At 36.2% G+C, this 25,838-nt stretch overlaps 1 protein-coding gene across 3 annotated transcripts in view; it reads right to left on the bottom strand.

Annotated features, from left to right (window-relative positions):
- Nucleotides 1-1,976: 1,976 nt before the first annotated feature.
- The window catches only part of INTS2 (integrator complex subunit 2), a 54,490-nt gene continuing 30,628 nt past the window's right edge, over nucleotides 1,977-25,838 (bottom strand). For 2 of the 3 annotated variants that reach the window (XM_042255333.2, XM_004012421.6), the window contains exons 16-25: nucleotides 23,660-23,764; nucleotides 21,349-21,513; nucleotides 20,005-20,206; nucleotides 12,802-12,927; nucleotides 8,732-8,930; nucleotides 6,226-6,474; nucleotides 5,772-5,879; nucleotides 5,291-5,396; nucleotides 4,136-4,312; nucleotides 1,977-4,032 (exon numbers count right to left, since the gene is read on the bottom strand). In XM_042255333.2, coding sequence (XP_042111267.1) covers nucleotides 3,863-4,032; nucleotides 4,136-4,312; nucleotides 5,291-5,396; nucleotides 5,772-5,879; nucleotides 6,226-6,474; nucleotides 8,732-8,930; nucleotides 12,802-12,927; nucleotides 20,005-20,206; nucleotides 21,349-21,513; nucleotides 23,660-23,764 — 1,607 coding nt within the window. In that variant the 3' untranslated portion in view covers nucleotides 1,977-3,862. The remainder of the gene's footprint in view (nucleotides 4,033-4,135; nucleotides 4,313-5,290; nucleotides 5,397-5,771; nucleotides 5,880-6,225; nucleotides 6,475-8,731; nucleotides 8,931-12,801; nucleotides 12,928-20,004; nucleotides 20,207-21,348; nucleotides 21,514-23,659; nucleotides 23,765-25,838) is intronic. The other variant, XM_042255334.2, reaches the window with a different exon arrangement.

The following is a 25,838-nucleotide window of genomic DNA, read 5'->3' as shown; positions in this document are numbered from 1 at the left end:
GGCGGCACCGGAAGGGAAACGCCAGAAGCGTGGAGCACTGCGGAGAATCCCAGGGACTTAAAGGAAAGTCCGTCTGCTCCGTTGTACCTTTTTGAAACCGGCGACTTAACCTGTGCCTCAGTTTCCTTGGAAACTCCACGTCTCGTATTTAAAGTCCGTAGACCAAAGGAGAGGAAACACTGTTAAGCCCTTGCTCTTTCAGCATTCATCCGGGTCCCCCTAGTTCAAATTTCCGAACTTTCCGGAAGCCAGAGTAAAGACCCAGGCGGGAATTGCCAGACTGCTGAGCCAAACTAGGCGAGAAGGTTGGATGACAGCTGGCTACAAAACCTCCTGATAATCAAGGCTTTCCCGGGTCCACATTCAACCAGAGATACGCTCTGGAGGTCTCCAGTACCTCTTTTAAGGCTTAATCAGCCTCCTATCCCCCATTAGACCAATTACTCGTTGCTAAGAAAGCACACTTTCCTCAAAGTAGAGAGTTAAACACCATCTCGCCAAATTTTTTAACTCGACCGTAAACTTGGCTTAAAATATTAGTGTTTCAAAAAGCAAAACCAGAGACAGTTTCTCACAGCCCATGAAACCAGTTTGGGAGAGAGGTTTGCTGCAGGCAAGCATGTATGCAGGCAAGCATGTATGCAGGCATGCTAAGACGCTTCAGTTGTGCCGACTCTTTGCGACCCCAAGGACTGTAACCCGCCAGGCTCCTCCGTCCATGGGACTCCCCAGGCAAGAGTATTTTGCAGGCGGGAGCAGTAAAAGGCGAGTTGATTCGTTTGCCTCCCTTTGTTTTACTGAATCTTCCCAAAACGACGAAACTTAAGTCATAAGACTAAATTCTACCCTTTGCAAATTCAGGCTCAGAAATTTATCCTAAAAAAGTTATCTAGGACTTCCGTGGTGGTCCAGTGGTTAAGAATCTGCCTGCTTGAAAAAAAAAAAAAAAAAAAGAATCTGCCTGCTTGTTAGAGAAATTTAAAAACTTTTGACAAGGCACTGCGAATGCAGGAGACATGGGTTGGGTGCTTGGTCGGGGGAACTCGGATCCCACATACACGGGAGGAACTACGCCAGCAAGCCACAATAACTGAGCCCTGGCTTCAACTAAGACCTGAGGTAGCCAAAAATAAATATTTTTTTTAAAGTAATCTAAAAGAAAAGTAATAATACCTCAATTGATAATAGTGCCTATTCTAATACTGAAAAATAACCATATACGTCCCAGTCTAGTACTAAGGTAGTAAGTGACTTCAGTCGTGTCCGACTCTCTGTAACCCCATGGACTGTAGTCCCCAGGCTCCTCTGTCCGTGGGATTTTCCAGGCACGAATACTGGAGTGGGTTGCCATTTCCTTCTCCAGGGGAATCTTCTTCCCAGCCCAGAGACAGAACCCACATCTCTTACATCTTCTGCACTGGCACGCAAGTTCTTTACCACTAGCGCCACCTGGGAAGTCCCAGTGCTAATAGGAAGATGGTTATATCAATTCAATCATTATGGAGTCAATAAAATAAGTATAAAAACCAAACCACTTGCAAAAAATTCCATATAAAGTTAAATGAAAAAAGACAAATGCTAAACTGGGTATTATGGGTTCCACTATGTGAAAATACATTTGCATAAGCAAAGATGAAGGGAAAGTACCACAAAAATGTCATTTATTAAGTCAGCAGTAAGGAGGATCATTTATAAAAGTAAATTCTTAAAAATACCTTCAAATTATTAGTCTGCTTTTACAAAATTTTTAAAATATTAAAATCCTTTAAGTACTGATAATTACTCCAGAGTAACGAGTATGATTTTCCTCTCCTAAGTCCCTAAGGCTCTCAACTCTCCCCTTGTATTGCCCTTTGATGTACGCAGCATAACACAACGGCGTACACAGGCTCTGGAACCACAGAGTCCTGGATTCCAGTCCCTGAACAGTTCCTTTCAGGTTAATAGTGGTGAAATGAAACACAAACAACTATAAGTTCATTTAATGAAGAATATGAATGTTTATAAACCAATATTCAAAATAGCTGCACACATCTTTTCTTCACTTGAATAAAAAAAATCACATTGTGACAAATTTTATAACCTTAACTTAAAATACATGAATATTAACATTTACTAATATTTACATATTTTATTTACATCATCAACAAACCTGATGAAAAACAGCATATGTTATTATTTTTAACACAGCAGGTTTTGACCAGTCTTTGAAAATTGATCCAGGAATGTGCAGTGCATTTAGTTAGAAAACATATTTCAACTTTTTCTGACTCCTAGAGGTTACCTACTCACACAAAATATTCCAAAACCTCAGTTTAAACAAAAGGAAACAAACAGGAGCAGTTGTATTGAATCTTAAAAGACTATAAAACTGCCTTGTTTAAAAATATGGAAGTTCTTAGTCTGTTTTTAAGTGTATGCCTTTGTTTTTTACATCAAAATTATTTAATTGAACTTTAAGCATCTAATAAAAGTTATAAATACTCTCATCTATGATACTGTGCACTTCAGGATTTGAAAGAGATACAAATTAGTTCTTATGTAATACCCTTATGAGGTAGGGCCAGTAGTAATCCCATTTTACAAAGAAGGAAGATGAAATGTGACTATTTCCTAGTGAAAAGATTAAAATTAAATTTCCTTTCTTAAAAACCACGCTTTCTTATTAGCCTTCCTTATTTCTTTTATAAGTGAAGAGGTCTGTTTCAAGTAGGGTGGGAAAGAGGGGTTCATTCAGGTATTTCTCAGAAAGCAAAGAGAAGTACCTTCTACACTGGATACTTCATTAAGGGAAAAAATGAGGATTATGGATTAACTGAATGCATCTACCTAATCAATGGACATTACTAACAGAAGACTGCAAAATCCTTCCACAACACAGAATTTTCCCCGTTTTAATTTTTCCTGAGGTCCAAACACTATACATTAGTTCAAAATCTTCTCAAATTATGATGTGAATTATAGTCCTGATGACAAACCAAGAGTTCTTTAATCCAGTGGGTTTTATTGCTCTAAACTTCAATGAGATTCCAATGGATTTCCCCCCTCTGACCATTATAAAAATAAACTTTAAAAAAACTAAATGAGACCTCTTTTCAGGTTAGTCTCTGCACAAAGATGTTTCTGTAAACTCTTTTAAGCCAGTATCTTAAAATTCCAAATTATTCAAGTATCTCTTTAAACATATGGCTTCATACATTAGTAAAAATTGAAGCAAATATGTAAAATCTTTAAATCCTCATCTGTATGTCCATGGAAGTCATTTACAAAAAGCCGTTTGCCTCTTTTGCCCCTTCTCAATACTGTTTCTTGAGAACTGGAATTCCATCTTGCGATTACTATTCCATTCATTACTATTATTACTTGCATTGCAAGTTTCAGAGATTTCTATTGTTTAAAACTCCTAACTTTCCCTCAATTCCCCCTTCCCTTTTCCTCTTTCTCTTTCTCATCACTGCATCCCTGTACTGTTACTAGCTGATGATTAAACACTGGGGCTACCCACAGACTTGTTAATAAGATATTAAATTAAAGGCATGGCAGTTTTTCTTCACTTCAGAAGCTTAATACAAGACCATATTCACTTTTTCAGTAATGATGCTTAAATGCACTGCCAACAGAAAAAGAAAAGCTCAGCTGCTACAAAAAAACATACCAGCAAAGTAGATCCAAAGAACTGCCAATCAAATACAAGCAAGCATAATTCTCAAGAGAGTTCTAAACTGTATTCATGTTGAATTTAATCATTTTAGTGATTCCAAGATGTTTCTGTTCCCATTCAGTTTAGTTGTTATAAGATGCATGTTCATGTTGGGTATATGCAGCAAACAGCTTCATTTTTTAGTTTTAAGTTTGTTCTTTGTTAAATTCCACTAACACTCATGTTTATTATTTCAATTACTGTGCTTTCAATACAATGACAGAGCTGTACATCAGGATCCATGCTTCCAGTGTCCCTAGGTCCATTTTTATAAGATGGATCTTTACTGATTCCAGACCATCCACCTGGTTTCTCCTTTATTTGTTGAAGACCTAAAAACATAAGGAAGAATAATTAAGGCAAATCTGGAAAGGATTTGGGCCTTTCTGCCTGAAGTTGTATTTAAGCAACTCTTGAAAAGAAGTTACTACTTACGTGTAATAATTGGATCAATGTCTCTTGTCTGAGTAGCAACATCAGAGGCACAAACTTGCCCTATTTGGATCAGCAAAGACATAATATCCTCATACAGTGGAGGAAATGCTCGACAAAAAGAGACCAAACTTGGCAGAGTTGGCATGAAAAAAGCATATCGCTTAGCCTGTGTTAAAACTGTTGGAAAGAAATGAAACAATTTTCACAGATATAAATTCAACCTACATTGCCTGTATAGTATACTAAGCACCATGCTCTGTGCTGAGAATACTAAGTTTTCTAAGACATAGGCAGCCCCTGCCTTCAGGGAGCTCACAATCCAGCAGTCAACCATTATCTAACACATAAACACTTATGTCCAAGTGCTGTTACAGGTGCATGACGTACACTGTTTCATTTAAATCTCACAATACGATAAATGAAAAAGTATCTTTATGATACCTATTTAATATATAAGAAAACTCTTAAATAAACCTTACATTAAGAAGCTGTTCAACTCTAGTTAGCAGTGGGGTAGAAAGACAACTCAGGCAGTTTAACTTTCTTAACCACTATAAACAGTATAACATGAAGTGGATATGATAGAAAGAAAAATGAATAAATTATTACAAGCACTGAGAAAGAATATGAAATTGGCTGAAACATAACTTTTAAAGATTGAATTATAGTTCATATGTTTTAAAACAGTGTATTTTCATTCCATTTTACTTAACAACCTGGAAGATGGTTAAAGTGCTGGGGTATGTTTTAGAACCTAAGGAAACAACTAATATATTAATCTCTTATTTACACAGATGATTATATTTTTCTGGAACTCTAAACATTTGCAATAAATTATAACTTGTTTTCTAATGACACAATTACATTCAGAAAGCAGACTGATTTCCATTTATAAAATTTGTACTGCTTAGTATATTTACTGTAAATCTATATATAGTCATTCTCAAAAATGAAAGATACAACTTGCCTACCTATTCATCCCCTCTATACTATACATCACATTTGTCACAGAGAAATTTTCAAAAAGAATAACTCAAAATTATTGCATAAATTAAACTACCAGTGATGCAGAAAACATGGCATGAGTAAATTCAGAAAAAATATGCACTACTTTATGTTAGAAATTTTTGTTATTGATGCCCATTAGATACACACCTGTTAGCAAAGTTCCCATGACATTGACAGCTAAGCGAGCCACACTCAGTGACTTTGGTAATGCATACTGGATACACAAGTGAGAAAGCAATTGGATAGCAAATATCTGTAACACAAAATCCAAATGTTACATGTTTCTAAAGAAGGTCTTTGCATGTGTGTGTGTGCATGCTAAGTTGCTTCAGTCATGTCTGACTCTTCACAACACTTTGGACTGCACCTTGCCAGGGCCTCTGTCCATGGGATTTTCCAGACAAGAATACTGGAGTGGGTTGCTATGCCCTTTTCTAGCGGATCTTCCCAACCCAGGGATCGAACCCGTATCTTTATGTCTCCTGCGTTAGCAGGTGGTTTCTTTACCACTAGCACCACCTGGGAAGCCTAAAGAAAGTCTTTAAGTATTAAAAACTAAAATGGCTTATATAACCAGGAAAATTAAAGGAAGGTCAAAATTGTCCTAAAGTTCCAAAATGCTCATTACCTGTTTTTCAAGTTCTGGCTGTGCAATTAGCTCAGGTATGAAATCCAGACAGATATGCATAGATGGAATACCTGCGACCGTCAGAGGCAAAAGTTCACAGGGATAACCCTATCTCAACAAGAAAGGGGGGAAAAGTTAGAAACAAAATAAGTCAAATACAGATAAAAATACAAAAGGTTTCACTTCCTTGATGTAACAGTTGCTCAGGAGGCTACAATGCCCTCCATGTTTCCTGGTATTTCACCTCTCTGATGCACTAAAATAGAGATAAATTCTACAAATACTTTATCAGGCTAAAATCAAATTTTTAAAAATCTTGATTTTTCCCCATATTGGAAAGAACCATGATCATTTGCATGACCTCCAATTTCTAAATGATCCTATTAATTTAGCAATTCACAACTACCCCCCAAAACAAAGTTCAACCAAAGAGCATCATTCCTTGAAACCAGACCTGAAAGTGAACAAGCTTGGCAATGTTGGGATCTGCGATGTACATTTGGTGCAAGAGGCAACAGATAAGGCACTGAACTTCTCGAAGGTTGCAGAGCAAATTGTCTTCTTCCTCCGTCCCCTTATTTGGAGTGCTGGCAGTAATAACACTTTGAACATTCCTTAGCAAGCTGTCTGGATTGACCCCCTTTGCCTTCTCCTCTTCAGTAGGTAAGCAGATCTCCAAGAGAATCTGGACAGCTGCACTATCCTACAAACAAGTAAAACACAGAAAACTGAAGAAGTTTCTGAGAAGTTTGATTTGTTTTCACATAAACTGATGTGGTAAAAACAAACAGCTCTTTCTTTAAAATACAAAGAGCAAAACTGAACAATCTATACTCCAGTGGTTCTCAGCATTTTTAGGGCCATGAACCCTTTTAAGAATCTGAAGGAGGTCTTCCCTGGTGGCACAGTGGATAAGAATCTGCCGGTCAGTGCAGGGGACACAGGTTCAAACCCTGGTCTGGGAAGATGCCACATGCAGCAGAGAAACTAAGCCCCTGCACCCCAGCTATTGGGCCCGCCATGCCCAGAGCCTGTGCTCTGCAACAAGAGACGCCACCACAACGAATGGTAGCCCCCCATCACCGCAACTAGAGAAATCTCACACAAAGCAATGAAGATCCAGTACAGCTAAAAATGAGTAAATAAATAAAATAAAATTTTAAAAAATCTGAAGGAAGCTACATGCCACCCTCTTAGCATAAATATTAACATATGGCATAATTTCAAAGTGCTCTCACACGTTTCCAATGAAGATCCATGGACTCCAGTTTACTACTACAAGAGTATTCTAATTCAGTATCATCCAAAATGGACCCTAGACAAAAAGTGACTTCTACCAGAATCTCTTTTCCTTCCTCCTAAACTCTTACTTCGCCCAGGATGTCCTGTGTTCCTCTTCTGTTCCTCACCTCTGAAGATGGTGGTTAATAATCAGTGCCTAAAAGCCATTCTCCTAAGCTCTTCTCCTTTTTAATTTGAAGATGGACTTTTTAAGGAAAGATTCTGCCTCACCATCCATTCCATCTGTACAACTCACTGTTGCTCAGTCTACAAGTTTGTGTGTCATTTCATAGAAAAGTAGTTTCTCGAGGGGCGATCTATTTAATGGCCCTTCCTGTAAGTGAGAGCTACAATCACTCTCACCTAGCAGGAAGGAAGAAAAAGAAAATGAATACATAACATGCATCTCTGAAACACAGCCACTGCCTGGGATAGAAGACAATTACTCCATCTAACTGTGTCAGAACCTGATTATAAACTAAGGTTAGCCTTACATTATAATCATTTACAAAGTAAACTTTATAATCATTCTTGAGGGGGTTTGGGTTATTACTATTCTGCATTATTTTTGTTTACACATTCTGGAACCAGCCTGCCTAAGCTCGAATCCTATTAATAGCTTCCCTACTTACTAAATATACAACCTTGAGCATGTTATTTAACCTCTTTGAATCTCATTTTCCTACTCTGCAAAAGTGGAGATAATACTCCATAACTTATAGGTTGGTTGTAAAGATTAAATGAGTTAATACACATAAAAAACTCAAATAGCACCCACCATATAATAAGCATTATATAAATGGTAGCTATTATCATCCTCAATCCCTTCTCTGAAACTCTTGAGTGTCAGATTTATTTTAGAACTCAGATTTTTTTTTTTCTGTAATGTTATACCCACAGCAGAGACTAAGATAGTATACTGTAATCAAATATATTTCTACAGCAAAACATACCAATTTTCATATTAAGTGGGATAAAGGCCATAAATAGCTTCAGATCAAGTTTTGTCACATTAATTCAGGTCAAGTTTTGTCACAAACGAGGTCATATCAGGTCAGGTTTTTCTGCCAACTGAATTACCAGAAAAAATGCTTCAGTTTTCATAGCTTTTGTGGATTTCCATATCACAGATAAGGGATGTGGATCTATGTTATTACTCTAATTCCCCTTATTGCCAATGAAAAATGTTTGGAAAATATTTCAAACTAAGAAAATATTTCTCTTATGAAGGCCTCTAACTGCTTAACATTCAACCATCTCATATGCCCTGCAAAAATTACTACCTAATGCTTTAATAAATTCTACTTCGTTAAAAACCTTTTCTAAATAGAAACATTAACTTATGTTATCATAGTATTTATCACTGCCTGACATTTTATTACATATATATATACTTCTTATCTGTCTCTACCATTTGGTTTTTTTTCCCCATCATTTGATTTTAAGAAATAAAAGTCTTATATTTTATTAAAATGTAAATCTCAATAAAATGACTATTAAATATCATGAAGATTATTCCTGATTTTAATAATAAAGTCCATCTGATATTTAGAAGCAAAGGTAACTCCATTATAAGTTCTGTAATAAAACTGATGTACAATATGTTACCACTGTATTTAGAAGGCCATCTATTTAACAGGGAAGCCATTGCCCTTTTTGATTAGATTTTACTTTATTACCTGAGCAGCCAATAATGCATTTTTCAGTTCTTCTCTGGTAACTTCTGGGCCATCAGTTTGTCCAATTAAACCTATCGTATTATTCTGAGAAGGCCTATCTTGCTCTGCTGTTTCCTTCAGATGAGCACTAAGGTAGGCTTTGGATGCCAGAAGATATCCATTCAACATGTGCAGAGTAATATCCATCAGTGGGGGGCATCTATACAAAGGAAGAAGAAAAGAAAAAAATACATGAGAACAAATAAAAATTTTTAAATTAGCCAGAACATGATGAATCAGCTTATATAATCAGAAAAACCTGAACAGTACCTGAAAACCTAAAGCGCAGAAAAGTTACACTTTTCCCACTGAAATATTCATTCTCAAAATGAAAGCTTAACACATGTAATTCTCTATACTTTTGTATGAATAGTATTATCTATTTCATTTCATCAGCTAAAACCAAATATAATGTGCTGCTGCTGCTGCTAAGTCGCTTCAGTCGTGTCCGACTCTGTGCGACCCCATAGACGGCAGCCCACCAGGCTCTCCCGTCCCTGGGATTCTCCAGGCAAGATAGAAAAAAAGGCATTCTTTTTTATAAAATAATGGCACTACCAATAAATCTCTTACGTATGAGTCTGCAAGGCCACAGTCCTCAAAGGGAAATAGTCTAATGTACATAATTTTATATTTAAAATAGATAACCAACAAGGACCTACTGTATAGCACAGAGAATGCTGCTCAGTATTCTGTAATAACCTAATTGAGAAAAGAATTTGAAAAAGAATAAATACATGTATAACTGAATCACTTTGCTGTACATCTGAAACTAACACAACACTGTTAACAACTATGCTCCAACATAAAATAAAAAATTTTTACAAAGAGAGAAATACTCAATTATTGATAAGATGAAGGAGATCAAATATATAGAATATTTATTCTTTCTACTACTGTTTATTCTTTGGAGCAAGACAACTCTGTATTTTAAGAACACTTCAACCACTTGATGGTATGTTATTTACTGAGCCTTAATTTCCTCAACTAAAAAATAAATATCCATTCCTCAAAAACTGTTATAAATTAAGGTTAAATGAGACAAGAATAGATGTAAGAATTACATGTAAAAAAGGAAACCAAAAGATACATCAGTAACCACTAGAATATTAAAAAGTCAAACCCTTAGAAAAACTTGACAATGCCACTTCCCAGCCTGTCACAAACTGAGCATGTGTGCATAGAGGCAGTACAGCTTTGCTTTTAACTGTAAAACACCAGAAACAGCTTAAATGTCCATCAACATGTGAATAGTTTTTCTGAAATATTCAAACTATCTATAATAAAAAATGCATGTATTAACAGTGAAAAAAATTTGAACAGTTAAATAAGCCATGGCAATGTTCCCCAAACTGAAATATTTATTTTTTAAAAAGTCCTAAACTCCGCCAGACATTCTGATCAGAGTTTCTGGAAGACAGGCATATATATATGGAATACTAATCTATATATGGAATACTATGCAGCACTTAACAAGAAGAAGGAGCTATGTAAACTCGTATGGAAAACATGTTGAAAATGGTAGGTTTTTAAGAAATAATAATAATAAAGCCTACCAAAAACCATTTAATTTTTTAAAACCACCCAAAATAAAAAGCAAATATTTCTATTTATAAACTTGCAAATGCTTGGAAAGTGAAGCTCCTAACACACCATTATGACAATAAAGTTCCTTCTGGAGATGGAATTAGGATTGGTCAAAAGGACAAAGAGGAATTCTCTTCTAAAAATGTCAGCATGAAAAAATAAAATAAAATAAAAATGTCAGCATGATAGACAGGAGAGAACACGACTTTCTACTGTACACCTTTTCCTTCTTATTAATCTACTTGTTTGTGTACTTTTTAATATATATTGTGAAAACTTTTATGTAAAAGGGAATATTTAAAAAGGGAACATTAAAAAAGGGAATATTTTAATGAACCTAAGAACCCATCAGCCAGCCAGCAACAGTTATCTACACATCACATGGCTTACTCAGACCCCCAAATCCATTTTACCTACCATAACCACTGGTTAGTTCAAAGAAAATCCAAAATGTCGTATCTCTTTATATTGTTTATATTTAAAAACCATCTGAATGACCACTTGGGAAAAAATTAAATTTTAAAAAAATGAACAAAATTAAAAGGCAAAACAATAGAACAATAAAAGAAAAAACTGCATTCTATATACCAAGAGCTAATATCCTTTATACATAAAGAGCTTTTTAAATCAAAAAAGGTAAGCATTCCAATAGAAAACTAGGCTAAAGTATAAAGTAATAGATATATTAAAATATCCAATCTAACAAAAATATAAATTAAAATAGGAATTGATTTTTCACTTATCAAATTGGAAAATATTACATGAAATGGTATAGGAAATTATACAATAGCAAACACCCACTATGGGAATGTAAACTGGTTCAGCCTTTCTGGATGGCGGAATGAAAACACGAATCAAAAGACTTGAAAATGAGCATGTTCCCTTTGCCTCAGCAGTTCCATTTTTAAGAATCAATTCTTAGGAAATAGTACACACCAATTACCACAGCACTAAAAATAATTAACAAAAAAAATGGAAATAAAATATCCAACAATAGGGAACTGAGTTAAGCCTTAGTGTACCTATGTGGAATACTACCTAGCCAGCTAATACAAGAACATCTAGTAACATGAGAAAAAGTTAAACAAGTTACTAAGTGAAAGATCCAGACTACAGAAACATTTAATATGTTATAGCAGCACAAATTAACAATTTCCTGAACAACTGGAGGTGATTTAGGTGAAAAGTTACCCAGTTAGGTGGATTTTTAACAATGGTAAATTGTCTTAGAAGTGGCTCTTCTCTAGAAGTGTTCTTTACTCTTGTTTCCTTTTGAAGCATCCATAAATAGATACTTACTATCATTTATATTGTTTATTCTTCTGATTCCTCAACCCTCTGATACCTTGATCTTACCAAACTGCATCTGATTTATTCTGCAGATGTTGTCACTTCAAGAATGTCATCCCCAGGATTAAAGACAGATGAGTATGTTAGACTGTACCCTAGTTAGTCTTCTTTACTCCAGCTTCTTTCCCTTCTAAATCATCTAGCATGAACTTCCTCCTCTCAAGTTATCACCTAAATGATCTCTTTAGTCTAACACTCAAGGCCCTCAATAGTCTGACCTTAACCTAACATTCAACTCTAAAGTGTGTTTTCAAAAATTCAGCCATCCACTCAAGCCTTTTTCCTGCTGGCTTTTATACTTTTGCTTGCACTATTCTTTTTCTCAAGATACCTTTTTTGACCATCTACACCCCATCATTACAGTTTCTGTTCATCTAAACTCTTATTTCTGTTCTTCAAAACACAAGTCTGATCTCCTCCTAAAACTTTTAACAGCATTCATTTACTATACCATTCATTCGCATGTGACCATATTATTTACCTTTTCAGGTGTGGGTTTTATTTCCCCATACAGGTGATAATCACTTTAAAGGAAGACCCCTCAACTTGTATATCTTTGCTATTATTTAGCTGAGCAATTACAAATTCAAATATTAATGATGAGGACTAATTAATTCTACCTCTTGAGGTGAAGTTACTTCAAAGAAACTGGTTAAGTTCAGCTACTGGCAAGGAATTATACACAAACGTGGAACAAACGAAGCTAACCTCACAATTGAGGATTCCAAAATGATCACAGTTTTAATGCATGCAACAGTTCACAATAAACCAATTTTTTAAAAGGTTTTTTCCAACAATGCTAGCAAAAACCATATTATTTTTCACTCTCTTGACTCTGAAAGAATAGCCACTATTGAGGGCTGTGAAAACCAAGGATGATATTTTCTTAAAGCTAGTGTTATTAATCACATATTAAATATTAAAGTGAAGTTCATGAAAATAGACAACAACAACAAAAAGAACCAAAAGCAAACAGGTCATACTTCCAGGTTATCTGTAAGCACACTAAGATGTAAGTTTAAACTGAATTTCTTCAATTTCCTTTGACTCTCCAAAGCATAAACTCTATAGTAAAAATGAAACTCAACACATACCTGTATACCCTCTGATCACATCTTAGCACAATGAGAGGATCTATCATCAGGTCATTCTGAGTATACTTTTGCTGTCGTACAAACTTTATTGATGGTTGAAGTGCATTAACTGTCATTACCCACAGCCTGATGAGAAAATAATCACATGTTCAAAGACAGCTATATCATAATTCAAACCTGTAGCCACGTTAGAAAGCTACATTCAGGGAAAAAATACAGAACAGGTGTAAATGAACTTGGGAAAATTAAAAACTATTACAAAATCTTCACAGTTCTAATGGAATAATCATTGCATATAAAATGAAAATTTGAGTTAAAACCTCAGTTATACTGTACTTGCTATATGACTGTATAAATCATGAAGATTCCTGAACTTATTTCTCCTCTGTAAGATATGAAAATACCTATAAATGAAACTATACCCACCAAAGCACTTTGAAGCTGTAATTGGCCCCATAAATTGTCACTGTTCTATATTTATCACCATAGAATCTCAATGTGAGATGCCACTATGAGGTTAGACATCAATAAACCATAAAAGTGGTTACTAACCTAACTATACCATCAGAATTACTGAGAGATATGCAATATGGAGCGTATCTGATCTCTTACAGTGAAGGCCAGGAGTCCACCAGCCCTCACACACAGAGTTTTCCCACTCTTAAACATGAGTGGGTAGCCAATGATCATCAGACATCAAAGAAAGCTACTAATTTGAAAAAGAGTAAAATATACAAACAAAAAGAGGGAATGCTAAAGAAACAGAGAACGTAGGGATAAGAAGAAAAAAATTCTTAAATGTATCATTTCTTTAAAGGATGGAATATTTCATATATGAAACAAGAACAGAAAACAAGAGATTCTCAAATAAGAGTTCTTAGAAGTTAAAACTATAACAGGAATATTTTAAATTCAAAGGAAAGAGCAGAAGATAACATACAGAAGACATCTAGAAAATGTATTCAAAAGATAAGTTTTAAAATAGAGCAAAAAAGAGGAGAAAAAAAATCAGAGTAGGTCAAAGAGGTTTAAAACCCAAACTGCAAAAAATTCCAGAAAACAGAGAGAGAGGAATTATTGGGAAAAAAGAAAAAAATATATATATGTATATATATGAAAATGTCCTAGAAGTGAAAGTATTAGCATTAGTCTCCAGATGTTAAAAAAAAGGCCAACCAAGTGCCCAGGACCATGAATTTTAAAAGCTGCTGTTGCTGTTTGGTTGCTAAGTCATGTCTGATTCTTTTGCAACCTTGTGACCTGAAGCCAACCAGATTCCTCTGTCCATGGGATTTACCAGGCAAGAATACTGCAGTGGGTTGTCATTTCCTTCTTCAACGGATCTTCCTGACCCAGGATTTAACCCATGTCTCCTGCATTGGCAGGTGAATTCTTCACCACTGAGCCACCAGGGGAAGCCCACAAATTAAAAAAGACCCACATCAAAAGGTATCATCATGAACATGCAGAAACAGTGAAAAAGAACCTAAAACCTTTAAGAGAAAAAAACAATGGTCACATACAAAGGACTGGGAGGTGGTAAATGAGGTTACCCAACAGCAATCAGGAGAGCTCTAGTTACTTCAATGGAATAAAGCTTTCAAGTTGCTAAGAGGAAAAATAAGCTAAAATTCTACACCAAGGCTAAATGTCAATCATATGCGAGAGGAAGAATAAATACCTTCTCACACATGAAAACCTCAAAGGAAAAAAAAAAGTTTCCCAAACAACCTTTCTCAGGAAGTCACTTGAGTATGAGTTCCACTCATAAGGAACTAAACCAAGAAAGAGAAAAACATGGAATTGAACCAAAGACAAAGCATTCCAGATGGCTACTGTGGATGTCTCAGATTGAAACATATGGATTGAAAGCTCTGAAAGGAAGGTTTCCAAGGGAAAATGTTACAGATATGTTATCTGATACGTTACAACTAACTGTTATGTAAATTTCTACTCAACAATATAGTTTGAAAGTGAATGAGTTATTAACACAGGAAAAAAAAAAAACCTAAACAGACAAGAGGCAAACAACTCAAGGTTTATATGTGGGGTGCAGAGGAGGACAGTTGTATAAGACAGAGATTATAATCACAGGCTATCATATACTTCAACTAAAGTAACACTTACGTGCTCATAAGGCATTCCTAAATTAACAGTGCAAAGAAGTAGAGGAAAACAACAGAATGGGGAAGACTAGAGGTCTCTTCAAGAAAATTGGAGATACCAAGGAAACATTTCATGTCAGGATGAGTGCAAAAAAGGACAGAATCGGTAAGGACCTAACAGAAGCAGAAGAGATTAAGACAAGAAAACACAGAAGAACTATACAAAAAAGGTCTTATTGACCCAGATAACCATAATGGTTTGGTCATTCACCTACAGCCAGACATCCTGGAGAGTGAAATAAAGTGGGCCTTAGGAAGCACTACCTATGAAAAAAGCTAGTAGAAGTGATGGAACTCCAGCTGAGCTATTTCAGATCCTAAAAGATGATGCTCTTAAAGTGCTACACTCAGTATGCCAGGAAATTTGGAAAACTCAGCAGTGGCCACAGGACTAGAAAATTTCAGTTTTCATTCCAAATTCAGAGAAGGGCAATGCCAAAGAATGTTCATACTACCACACAACTGCACTCATTCTGCATGCTAGAAAGCTAATGCTCAATCACCCGAGCTAGGCTTCAGCAGTACATGAACCAAGAACATCCAAATGTACAAGCTGGATATAGAAAAGGCAAATGAACCAAAGATCAAATTGCCAACATCCACTGGATCATAGAAAAACCAAGAGAATTCCAGAAAAACATCTACTTCTGCTTCACTGACAAACCTTTAGCATAGCCTTTGACTGTGTGGATTACAAGAAACTGTGGGAAATTCTTCAAGAGATGTGAATACCGGATCACTTTATCTGTCTTCTGAGAAACTTGTATGTGGGTCAGAAGTAACAGTCAAAAGTAACCTTACATGGAACAACTGACTGGTTCAAAATTGGGAAAGGAGTCCATCGAGGCTGTATATTGTCACCCTGCTTATTTAACTTATATGCAGAGTACATAATGCAAAATGCTAAGTTGGATGATTCACAGGCTGGAATCAAGATGCTGGGAGAAATATCATCATCAGATATATAGATAACATCACCCTTATGGCAGAAAGCAAAGAGGAATGAAAGAGCCTCTTGATGAGGGTGAAAGAAGAGTAAAAAAAACTGGCTTAAAAACTCAATATTCAAAAAAGGAAGATCATGGCATCCGGTCCCATCACTTCATGGCAAACAGAAAGAAAAAGTGGAAGCAGTGACAGATTTTCTATTTTGGGGCTCCAAAATCACTGCAGATGATGACTGCAGCCATGAAATTAAAAGACTCTTGTTCCTTGGAAGAAAACCTATGACAAATCTAGACAGCAAATTAAAAAGCAAAGATATCACTTTGCTGACAAAGGTCTGTATGGTCAAAGTTATGGTTTTTCCTGTACTCATGTACGGATGTGAGAGTTAGACTATAAAAAACTGAGTGCCAAAGAATTGATGCTTTTGAACTGTGGTGCTGGAAAAGATGCTTGGGAGTCCCTTGGACAGCAAGGAGATCCAACCAGACAATCCTAAAGGAAATAAGTCCCAAAAATTCATTGGAAGGACTGATGCTGAAGCTGAAGCTCCAATACTTGGCAAAGAGCCAACTCATTGGAAGACATGATGCTGGGAAGACCCTGTCCTTTTCATCATAGGGGACTGGAATGCAAAAGTAGGAAGTCAAGAGATACCTGGAATAACAGGCAAGTTTGGCCTTGGAGTACAAAATAAAACAGGCAAAGGCTAATAGCGTTTTGCCAAGAGAACACACTGCTCATAGCAAATACCCTCTTTCAACAACACAAGAGACGATATCACCAGATGGTCAATACCAAAATCAGATTGATTATATTCTTTGCAGCTGAAAATGAAGAAGCTCTATATAGTCAGCAAAAACAAGATCGCAAACTGACTGTGGCTCAGATCATGAACTCCTTATTGCAAAATTCAGACTTAAACTAAAGAAAGCAGGGAAAACCACTAGACCATTCAGGTATAAATCCAATCCCTTATAATTATTCAGAGGAAGTGACAAATAGATTCAAGGGATTAGATCTGATAGATAGAGGGCCAGAAGAACCATGGATGGAGGTTCTTAACATTGTACAGGAGGCAGTGAGCAAAACTATCCCCAAGACAAAGAAATGCAAAAAGGCACAATGGTTGTCTGAGGAGGCCTTACAAAGAGCTGAGAAAAGAAGAGAAACAAAAGGCAAAGGAGAAAAAGAAACATATATCCATCTGAATGCAGAGTTCCAAAGAACAGGAAGGACAGATAAGAAAGTCTTCTTAAGTGATCAGTACAAACAGAGAAAAACAATAGAATGGGAAAGAAGAGATCTCTTCAAGAAAATTAGAGATACCAAGGGAACATTTCATGCACATATGGGCACCTAAAGGACAGAAATGGTAGGGACCTAACAGAAGCAGAAGATATTAAGAAGAGATGGCAAGAATACACGGAAGAAATACACAAAAGAGATCTTCATGACCCAGATAACCATGATGGTGTGATCACCCACCTAGAGCCAAACATCCTGGAGTGCAAAGTCAAGTGGGCCTTAAGAAGCATCACTACGAACAAAGCTGGCGGAGGTGATGAAATTCCAGCTGAACTATTTCAAGTCCTAAAAGATGATGCTGTGAAAGTGCTGCACTCAATATGCCAGCAAATTTGGAAAACTCAACTGTGGCCATAAGACTGGAAAAGGTCAGGTTTCATTCCAATCTCAAAGAAAGGCAATAGCAAAGAATGCTCAAACTGCCGCACAATTGCACTCATCTCACACGCTAGTGAAGTAATGCTCAAAATTCTCCAACCCAAGCTTCACCAATACATGAACTGTGAACTTCCAAATGTTCAAGCTGGATTCAGAAAAGGCAGAGGAACCAGAGATCAATTCCAGAAAAACATCTACTTCTGCTTCATTGACTATGCTAAAGTCTTTGACTGTGGATCACAACAAACTGAAAAATTCTTCAAGAGATGCAAACACCAGACCACCTTACCTGCCTCTGAAAAATTTGTATGCAGGTCAAGAAGCAACAGTTAGAACCAGACTTGGAACAACAGACTGGGTCCAAATTGGGAAGGGAGTATGTCAGGGCTGTATATTGTCACCCTGCTTATTTAACTTCTATGCAGGGTACATCATGTGAAATGCCAGGATGGATGAAGCACAAGCGGGAATCAAGATTGGTGGGAGAAATATCAATAACCTCAGATATGCAGATGACATCACCCTTATGGCAGAAAGCAAAGAGGAATTAAAGAGCCTCTTGATGTAAGTGAAAGAGAAGAGCAAAAAAAACTGGCTTAAAACTCAACATTCAAAAAACTAAGATCATGGCATCTGGTCCCATCACTTCATGGCAAATAGATGAGCAAACAATGAAAACAGTGAGAGACTTTATTTCTTGGGCTCCAAAATCACTGCAGATGGTAACTGCAGCCATGAAATTAAAAGATGCTAAAAAAAAAAAAAATAAAAGACGCTTGCTCCTTGGAAGAAAAGCTTTGACCAACCTAGACAGCAAATTAAAAAGCAGAGACACCACTTTGCTGACAAAGGTATGTATAGTCAAAGCTATGGTTTTTCCAGTAGTGAGGTATGGATGTGAGAGTTGGAACATAAAAAAAGCTGAGTGCTGAAGAATTGATGCTTCTGAACTGTGGTGTTGGAGAAGACTCTTGAGAATCCCTTGGATAGCAAGGAGATCAAACCAGTTAATGCTAAAGAAAATCAGTCCTGAAAATTCACTGGAAGGACTGATGCTGAAGCTGAAACTCCAATATTTTGGCTACCTGATGCAAAGAACTGACTCATTGGAAAAGACCCTGTTGCTGGAAAAGAATGAACACAGGAGGCGAAGGGGATGATGGAGGATGAGATGGTTGGATGGCATCACCAACTCGATCGGACATGAGTTTGAGTAAACTCCGGGTTTGGTGATGGACAGGGAGGCCTGGTATGCTGCAGTCCATGGGGTCTCAAAGAGTTGGACACGACTGAGCAACCAAACTGAACTGATGCTGGGAAAGACTCAATGCAAAAGGAGAAAAGGGCAGCAGAGCATGAGATGGTTAGACAGCATTACCAACTCAATGGACATTAATCTGAGCAAACTTTAGGAGATAGTGACGGACATGGAAGACTGGTGTGCTGCAGTCCACAGGATCTCAAAGTGTTGGACATGACTTAGCAACTGAACAACTCATGATAATACATACACTGAACATTTCTTTAACCAAAAATTCTGACATAACTGTGTTGGGAGAAATGGAGGAAAGGAGGATATGTGTTGGGGGAAGAAGGACTCATAGGGAAGCAGGTAAGAGTATGCAATCTTTACCTTACACAGCAGGAAGCCAAAAGATAATTTCCAAATTGGAACGTCAGATAATCATGGTAATTATAAGCATATGACTAAGATATATGGTGGGATATAAATGTCAGAATTAAAAGATAAAAGAGCTGAGAACAGGTGTCTCTGAGGAGCAATAGTCTAAAGTGAGAAGGTAGGGACAGATCTCATATACTATTTAACTTATGTGCAGTTATTAATTTGGTATAAGTAAAAATCAAAATTAAAATGTATAGATATTCTCAGACCTACTGAATCAAAATCTCAGGCAAATCCAGCCCAATAAGTTTTTTCAGACCTGACCAAGTGTTTCTCGTGTAGTCTATGGACCACCAGAGACCTATGTGACTAAAGACAAAATAATGAATCCAGCATCCCACTCTGATTTAATTAGCATGGCATACAACTTGGGGATCAGGAGTGTAGAAAGCGCTCTGGGAGATTTCAATGTACAGCAAACTCTGGAACCCCTGCAATGATGCAAGACACAATGGGAATCTACATCACAATTAGGCACAAATGACTACAACTCCCTTTCAAAGAACTTTCTCTAGTTGGAAATACTTGAAAGTTTCTGTGTTAAGATAAAATGTATTATTTTCCTTAAAAGATATAACAGCCCTTTAATCAGTAGTCTTCAGAAAGGATTTATATTGTCAAAAAGTTTTTTTTAACAATTTTTTTCAACATTTCAGCTTAGGTTATTGTATACAATCACTGCTATACCATTATCTATTACATGTAACAGGGCATTGAAATTACCTCCGAGGCATCACAGTATTCAGAACCATCCAGAGTTTATTGACTGTTTGAAGAATTCGCCGTGGAACCCCTGAATTCAACAGCTGATTCATATTGGATGTTAATACTTCTGCATATGGTATAAGCTCACTGGCAGAGAGTAGAGTCAAGTGTTCTAGAATCTGCATCACTTGTGTGTGACTTACTGGGACAGCTGAAAATGCTAAAAGGAAAACTGCCGTCACAATCTAAGTACTACACAGCTTACCAAATGGAAAGCAAATATTGTTCTATCACACTATAGGCCAAACAAATCAAGAAAACAATATTGCTTTAAAGAAAGTAAAACTTTCAATCCTAGACATAGTTGTGGGCACACTTAAAATTAGGCACTTAAGAAAAATTCATGTTAAAGTGTAGTTATTTCATAAAGAACAACAACAAAAAAAAATCTCATCCTTAAAATCACAGTAGTGACAGTGACAGAAAGACAATGATTTGCACTGATTTTAAAAATTGGCTGACCACGAAAATATACCCAAGTATTGCTTTTGGTATTAACATTCATTTGAAAAATTCAAATTTCTTGACACCTTCCTTCAAGTAGCCCTTTATGGGCTGTAAGCAGCTGTTAATAAAAAATATCTAGAACTGTAATCCTTCAATAGAATAGTTACTAAGCACTTTTGGCTACTGAGCATTTGAAACGTGGCTAGTATAAACTGAGATGTGCTGTAAGTTTACACACACAGATTTAGTACGGAAAACCAGTAAAATATCTAACAGTTTTTATATTGATTACATGATGAAATGATAATACATTAGATATACAGGGTTATATAAAATAATTATTTAAATTAATTTCGCCTTTTTTTTAACTCTTTGAATGTGGCAAATTATATAGACAGTTTAAAGTTATATGTGTAGCTCACATCCTATTTCTATTTGACAGTGCTAACCTAGAACATTATCCAATAACAGCAAATAACATTGTTTTATATTCTGTGGCACTTCTTTTTTTATATATATTTATTCATTTTTAATTGACTGATGATTGTTTTGCAATACTGGTTTGATTTCTGTCATACGTCAACATGATGGCACTTATTTCTGACTGGTTTTAAGACCTTCCTAAACCGTATGACCTGTTTATTGATGTAATGTAGACCCTATGAGGAAACAGATGCAAGCATGTCAGAAAAAAAAAAATAGTTAAAAATCCTTACACTCGAAGAGAATTACTTTATATAGTCACCAAAACACTGCTCTATCTCCAGGAAAATTCTGCATGATTCTAAGATTTCAATGGGGCTAACACCTCTTTGTACTACTAAAGGGGTAAAAGGAGTGATCAGTTTACTATACCTTCTTGAAGTTGTTTAGGAGAGTGGTTTTTGGCATTATTAGTCAGAAGCATTCTCCTTAACAGGGCGTCCGTCCCTGTGATTTCCTCTTCACAGATCCAATCATCCACGATGCATAAATGTGGGTAATTGGTTGCAAGGAGACGAAGTAAAGCAGAATGCAACCCTTGAAAATGTACAAGACGTCAACTGTATTCTTCATTCTTAAACACCAAAACGTCTTTCCTCTTTCCCCTTTCCCTTTCATTTTCTACCAGCCAAAGGAATCCGCACTTCTTACGCATGCACATTACAATTTGAGAACTTCTATTCAGTACTTCAGTCAGGGACTTTGCTTAAATCAAGATCCCCATTTGAACTGATACACAGGAAGCTGGAAACCACTACTTTCATCAAAAGTTCTCAAGCTCTCTTCCATCCTACCCCAGCCAAAAAGTAGCAGTAGCTCAAGAGTTGAGTAGGGAGGAAAAAAAGAGAAGGGAAAAAAAGGTTTTTTGGGAAAGATCACATATGGTTTGAAAAAGGCCTCACTCAGAAATTCTTACAGACTTCTACAAGAGAACACATCCTCTCCTCCAACACAGTAGAGAATCATTGCTATACACGGGTAAAATTAAAGTTGCCCAGCTTGAGTGCCTAAATGTACACTTTATGTACATTTTCTCATTTCACCCTAACATTCCTACAAGGTAAGCGGCATTGTCTCTGTTCTACTGTAAGGAAACAGGCGGAAAGATATTTATATTAATGTTCCTAAAGTCCTGCAGCTGTGTAAGCCAACCCAAGCAGTACTGATGACACCCACAAGAGGGTGCAATTGTTTTCTTTTAAGAAAGGTTAGGAAGCTCAGAAGCATTGGGACCTTTCTAAACTTGCTTATAGCATAGCTTGACTACTCATTATTATTATTGTATAACATCAGCAATGAAAAACAAATGGTGATAATGTCTATTTAGACAGATGAAGTACTATGTTATTTACCTAATAAATGTTGTTACTATACAATTATCATCATCATCTCCCAGTTGCGAGAGCCAGCAATAAGAGTATCAGCAGTAATAAAAGTACTTGAGATTTGATCACCCACTTAGTATGCAACTTAGATCAAATCAAACCATTGCTTAGTCCCAAAAGGGATAAATATCTACTGCCTTTCCCATAGAAACTGCTTAAAATAAATGTTTCTGTGAAAAAGACACTGTAACCATCACAAGTGGTATTATTTTAAAGTTTAAATGCACAAATATATGTATAGTCAGGACGATCACAAAAATGACTGCTTATAATAGCACAAATTAGTCTATATTACATAATCCCCTTATTAGTTGCAACATTAGTTACCAAATGCTGCAAAATATAACATCACTTCTCTGAAAAGAGATTATGCAAAGATATAAATAAATGCAGACATCTGGCTAAAGAAGACCAAAGCAAGTTCATGTTCACCCTTGAAATCAACCATAATAAAGACAGAAAAAGAAAATCTGAGCTTCAAAGTAACAAATCAAAGAGAAAAAAAAAAATCCATACATTCAAACATTATAAAAAGCTGTTATATTAGGGAAAAAGTTGAATTTCAAAAAATATTACTATATTTCTACTTGACAGTTTTACAGTAAAAGTATGATAGTAATGTCATGCCGTGGCATGTTATGTAGCAATTAAACCAATACTGTGGATCTACATGTAGCGACATGATAAGCTCTCCAAGACTCCAACAGAAGAAAGCAGGTCTCAGAAGAAATACAGGATACCATTTAGAGCTTAAAAAAAGATTTGTTTACTTGTGTGTGTTTCTATTAGCTTCAACCACATGAAACTGCATTTTCAGCAGTCAAAAATAGTTGAATACTTGCAATCTCATATGGTTCAACCTGCAGAAAAGAATATGTGAAACTGCATACCAAAAGGAAATAGCGAGGGCCTCGGGGGTGGGCGATAGTTTTCAGGGAGTAAGATACCGAGGAAAGTAAAGAGAAATTCACTCTTAAATTGAATGTTTAGCTTTGAGCACCTATTACACTTTATAACCTTACATACAGTAGGTATTTTTTACCTATTGTATAACACATGGAACTCTGCTCAATGTTATATGCCAGCCTGGATGGGAGGGGCATTCAGGGGAGAATGGACACATGTGTATGTATGGCTGAATCTCTTCACTGTTCAAATGAAAATATCACATTGTTAACTGGCTATACCCCAATACAAAATGTTTTGGTGCTAAAAAAAAAAATAAAAATTAAATTTTAAAAAAAGTAGGTATTTTTTACCAATAAACATTACCAGTAAAAAGCAAACAAAACAAATACCTCCCAACTCCTGCTGAAGTCCTTGAGCCTGTCGAATAAGGAATTTGATAGGAATCTGATCCATTAAAGAAGATGAATATGATTTGGGTTTTCTTTGCATGGCAGCTGCCAGTCAAAAATAAGAAATTTAAGATACAATGTCAGAAACAACATAAATCTTAACCTTCAACACAAATGGGAACAAACACAATGTTAAATTACTCTTAGTTCACTTAATCTGTGAATATAGCTTATAAAAGATGGAGAGTCACTACCAAAGCAGTGAATACATATGACGAGCAAGAACATACATAGTTCAGGGCAAGATCTGGAAAATGCCCTGAAACTGAAACCAGCGGGAAGGAAAATCATGAGTGAGAGAAGCCACCTGCAGAAGCGCCCTACTCTTAAAAAAATAGAAGAGAAACTCCCCCAAACCTAATTAGGAAGACAAACGCAGTCATGACCACATGGCTTCAAGCTTCACGATGCCAACAGCCTTAATCATATTAGCTATTAGTGGTGACTGACTCTATAGGAATGACTTTCTTCTCTTGTAACTTCTACCTTCAACTAACAAGTCCATCTTTTTTTTCTTAAAGCAAATCCACCTTAATTTCTATTCTTTTTCTGCTATCCTAATTCAATACCTACTCATCATTTATTTAAATAATTATTATGGTTCAATTTTCCAGACTCCAATTCCTTTTCTTTTTGAACCATCCTTCACACTGGTGCCACAGTCTTCTTATTTAAATTCAGATTTGGCCAGATCATGTGTCTCTGGATCCATGCTCCAATATCTGGATTCATGGATTTCCAGATCCCCAGGGTAAAGGTCCTTGCCAATCAACACTGTCTGTCTCATCTCCACCATATGCTATGTGCCTGACACCCTTATCTTATTCCAAGCTGCTTTGCATGTACAACAGAACTTATGAGCATCTCAACCAGGCTGTCCATAGTTTAAAAAACTATATTTAATATACTTATTCTTTTCCAAATACAAACCACATAATGTAAAGCTCAACAAATTTTTATTGATTGACGTTAAGAAGTATATGAGTGCAATAAAGGTTGAGAATCATTGTCTAAATATACAATACACCTCTTGATTAGACATGATACCCCTTGCAAGTCAGTGAATTAGCATCCCAGTTTTCCACACCAATCTTTTATGAACTGGGTAAGAATGTATCTCAAAACACGGTTTAAGAAAACATAGCTTCCAGTACAATCAAATTCTGGTTCCAACACTATCCAAACTGGAAAGGAAGAAGTAAAACTGCCACTATTTGTAGATACGGCATTATATAGAAAATCTTCAAAGAGTCTATCAAAAAACTGTTAGAACTAAAAAAAAAAAAAAAAGTGGTAAAAAATGACAAATATTTCAGCCCATAAATGTGTAAATGACTCTCATGCAAATGCTGAGGTGAAAGAATACTTGGGGCTTCCATAGTAAGATGAGGGGCCAACATTCAAGGAACACCTTACGGTGTATGGCTTTGTGCCTCAACCAAAATGAAAGAAAGCGAAGGCGCTCAGTCGTGTCCGACTCTGTGCGACCCCATGGACTGTAGCCTACCAGGCTCCTCTGTCCATGGGATTTTCCAAGCAAGAGTACCAGAGTGGGTTGCCATTTCCTTCTCCAAATAATTTCCTAAAGAATGAAGTAGAGTTGGCTGGTGAAAGAGTGGCTGAGGAAGCTTTTCTGGACATCAAAGTTCCGTCAAGGTAACAAGAATTAAGAAAAGAAAAGAAAAAAGGAAAAAATACTGTGAAAACTAATAAATTCAGTAGGGTTGCAAGATATAAAATTAAATACACAAAAATCTCTTGCATTTCTATAGACCAGTAACAATCAGAAACAAAAGTTACATTGCCCTTAGCTTTTGTTAACATTTTAATCCTTAAAACATTCCTATGGAAAACGAATTCACTTATGAAATTAGTGTAAACTAAAGCCAGGATAAAAAGAAGTGAAGAGAAAAAAGGCCTATTTCACTTGCTTAAACACAGATGGAAAAAAGTCATATTGAAAAAAAAAGAAAAATCAAATCTAGCACCATGCTAAAAGAATAATATACCCAGAGCAAGTAGGGCCTACTCCAGAAATATAGATATCAATTATACAACAGATTATATAAATAGACCAAATTATCTCAATAACTGCTGAAAAAGTATTCCCTTGATAAGT

This window comes from Ovis aries, chromosome 11 (assembly GCF_016772045.2).
Source record: "Ovis aries strain OAR_USU_Benz2616 breed Rambouillet chromosome 11, ARS-UI_Ramb_v3.0, whole genome shotgun sequence".
Lineage (NCBI taxonomy): Eukaryota > Metazoa > Chordata > Mammalia > Artiodactyla > Bovidae > Ovis > Ovis aries.
Note: the sequence above shows the minus strand (reverse complement) of the source record. Positions and strands in the feature narration are given on the sequence as shown.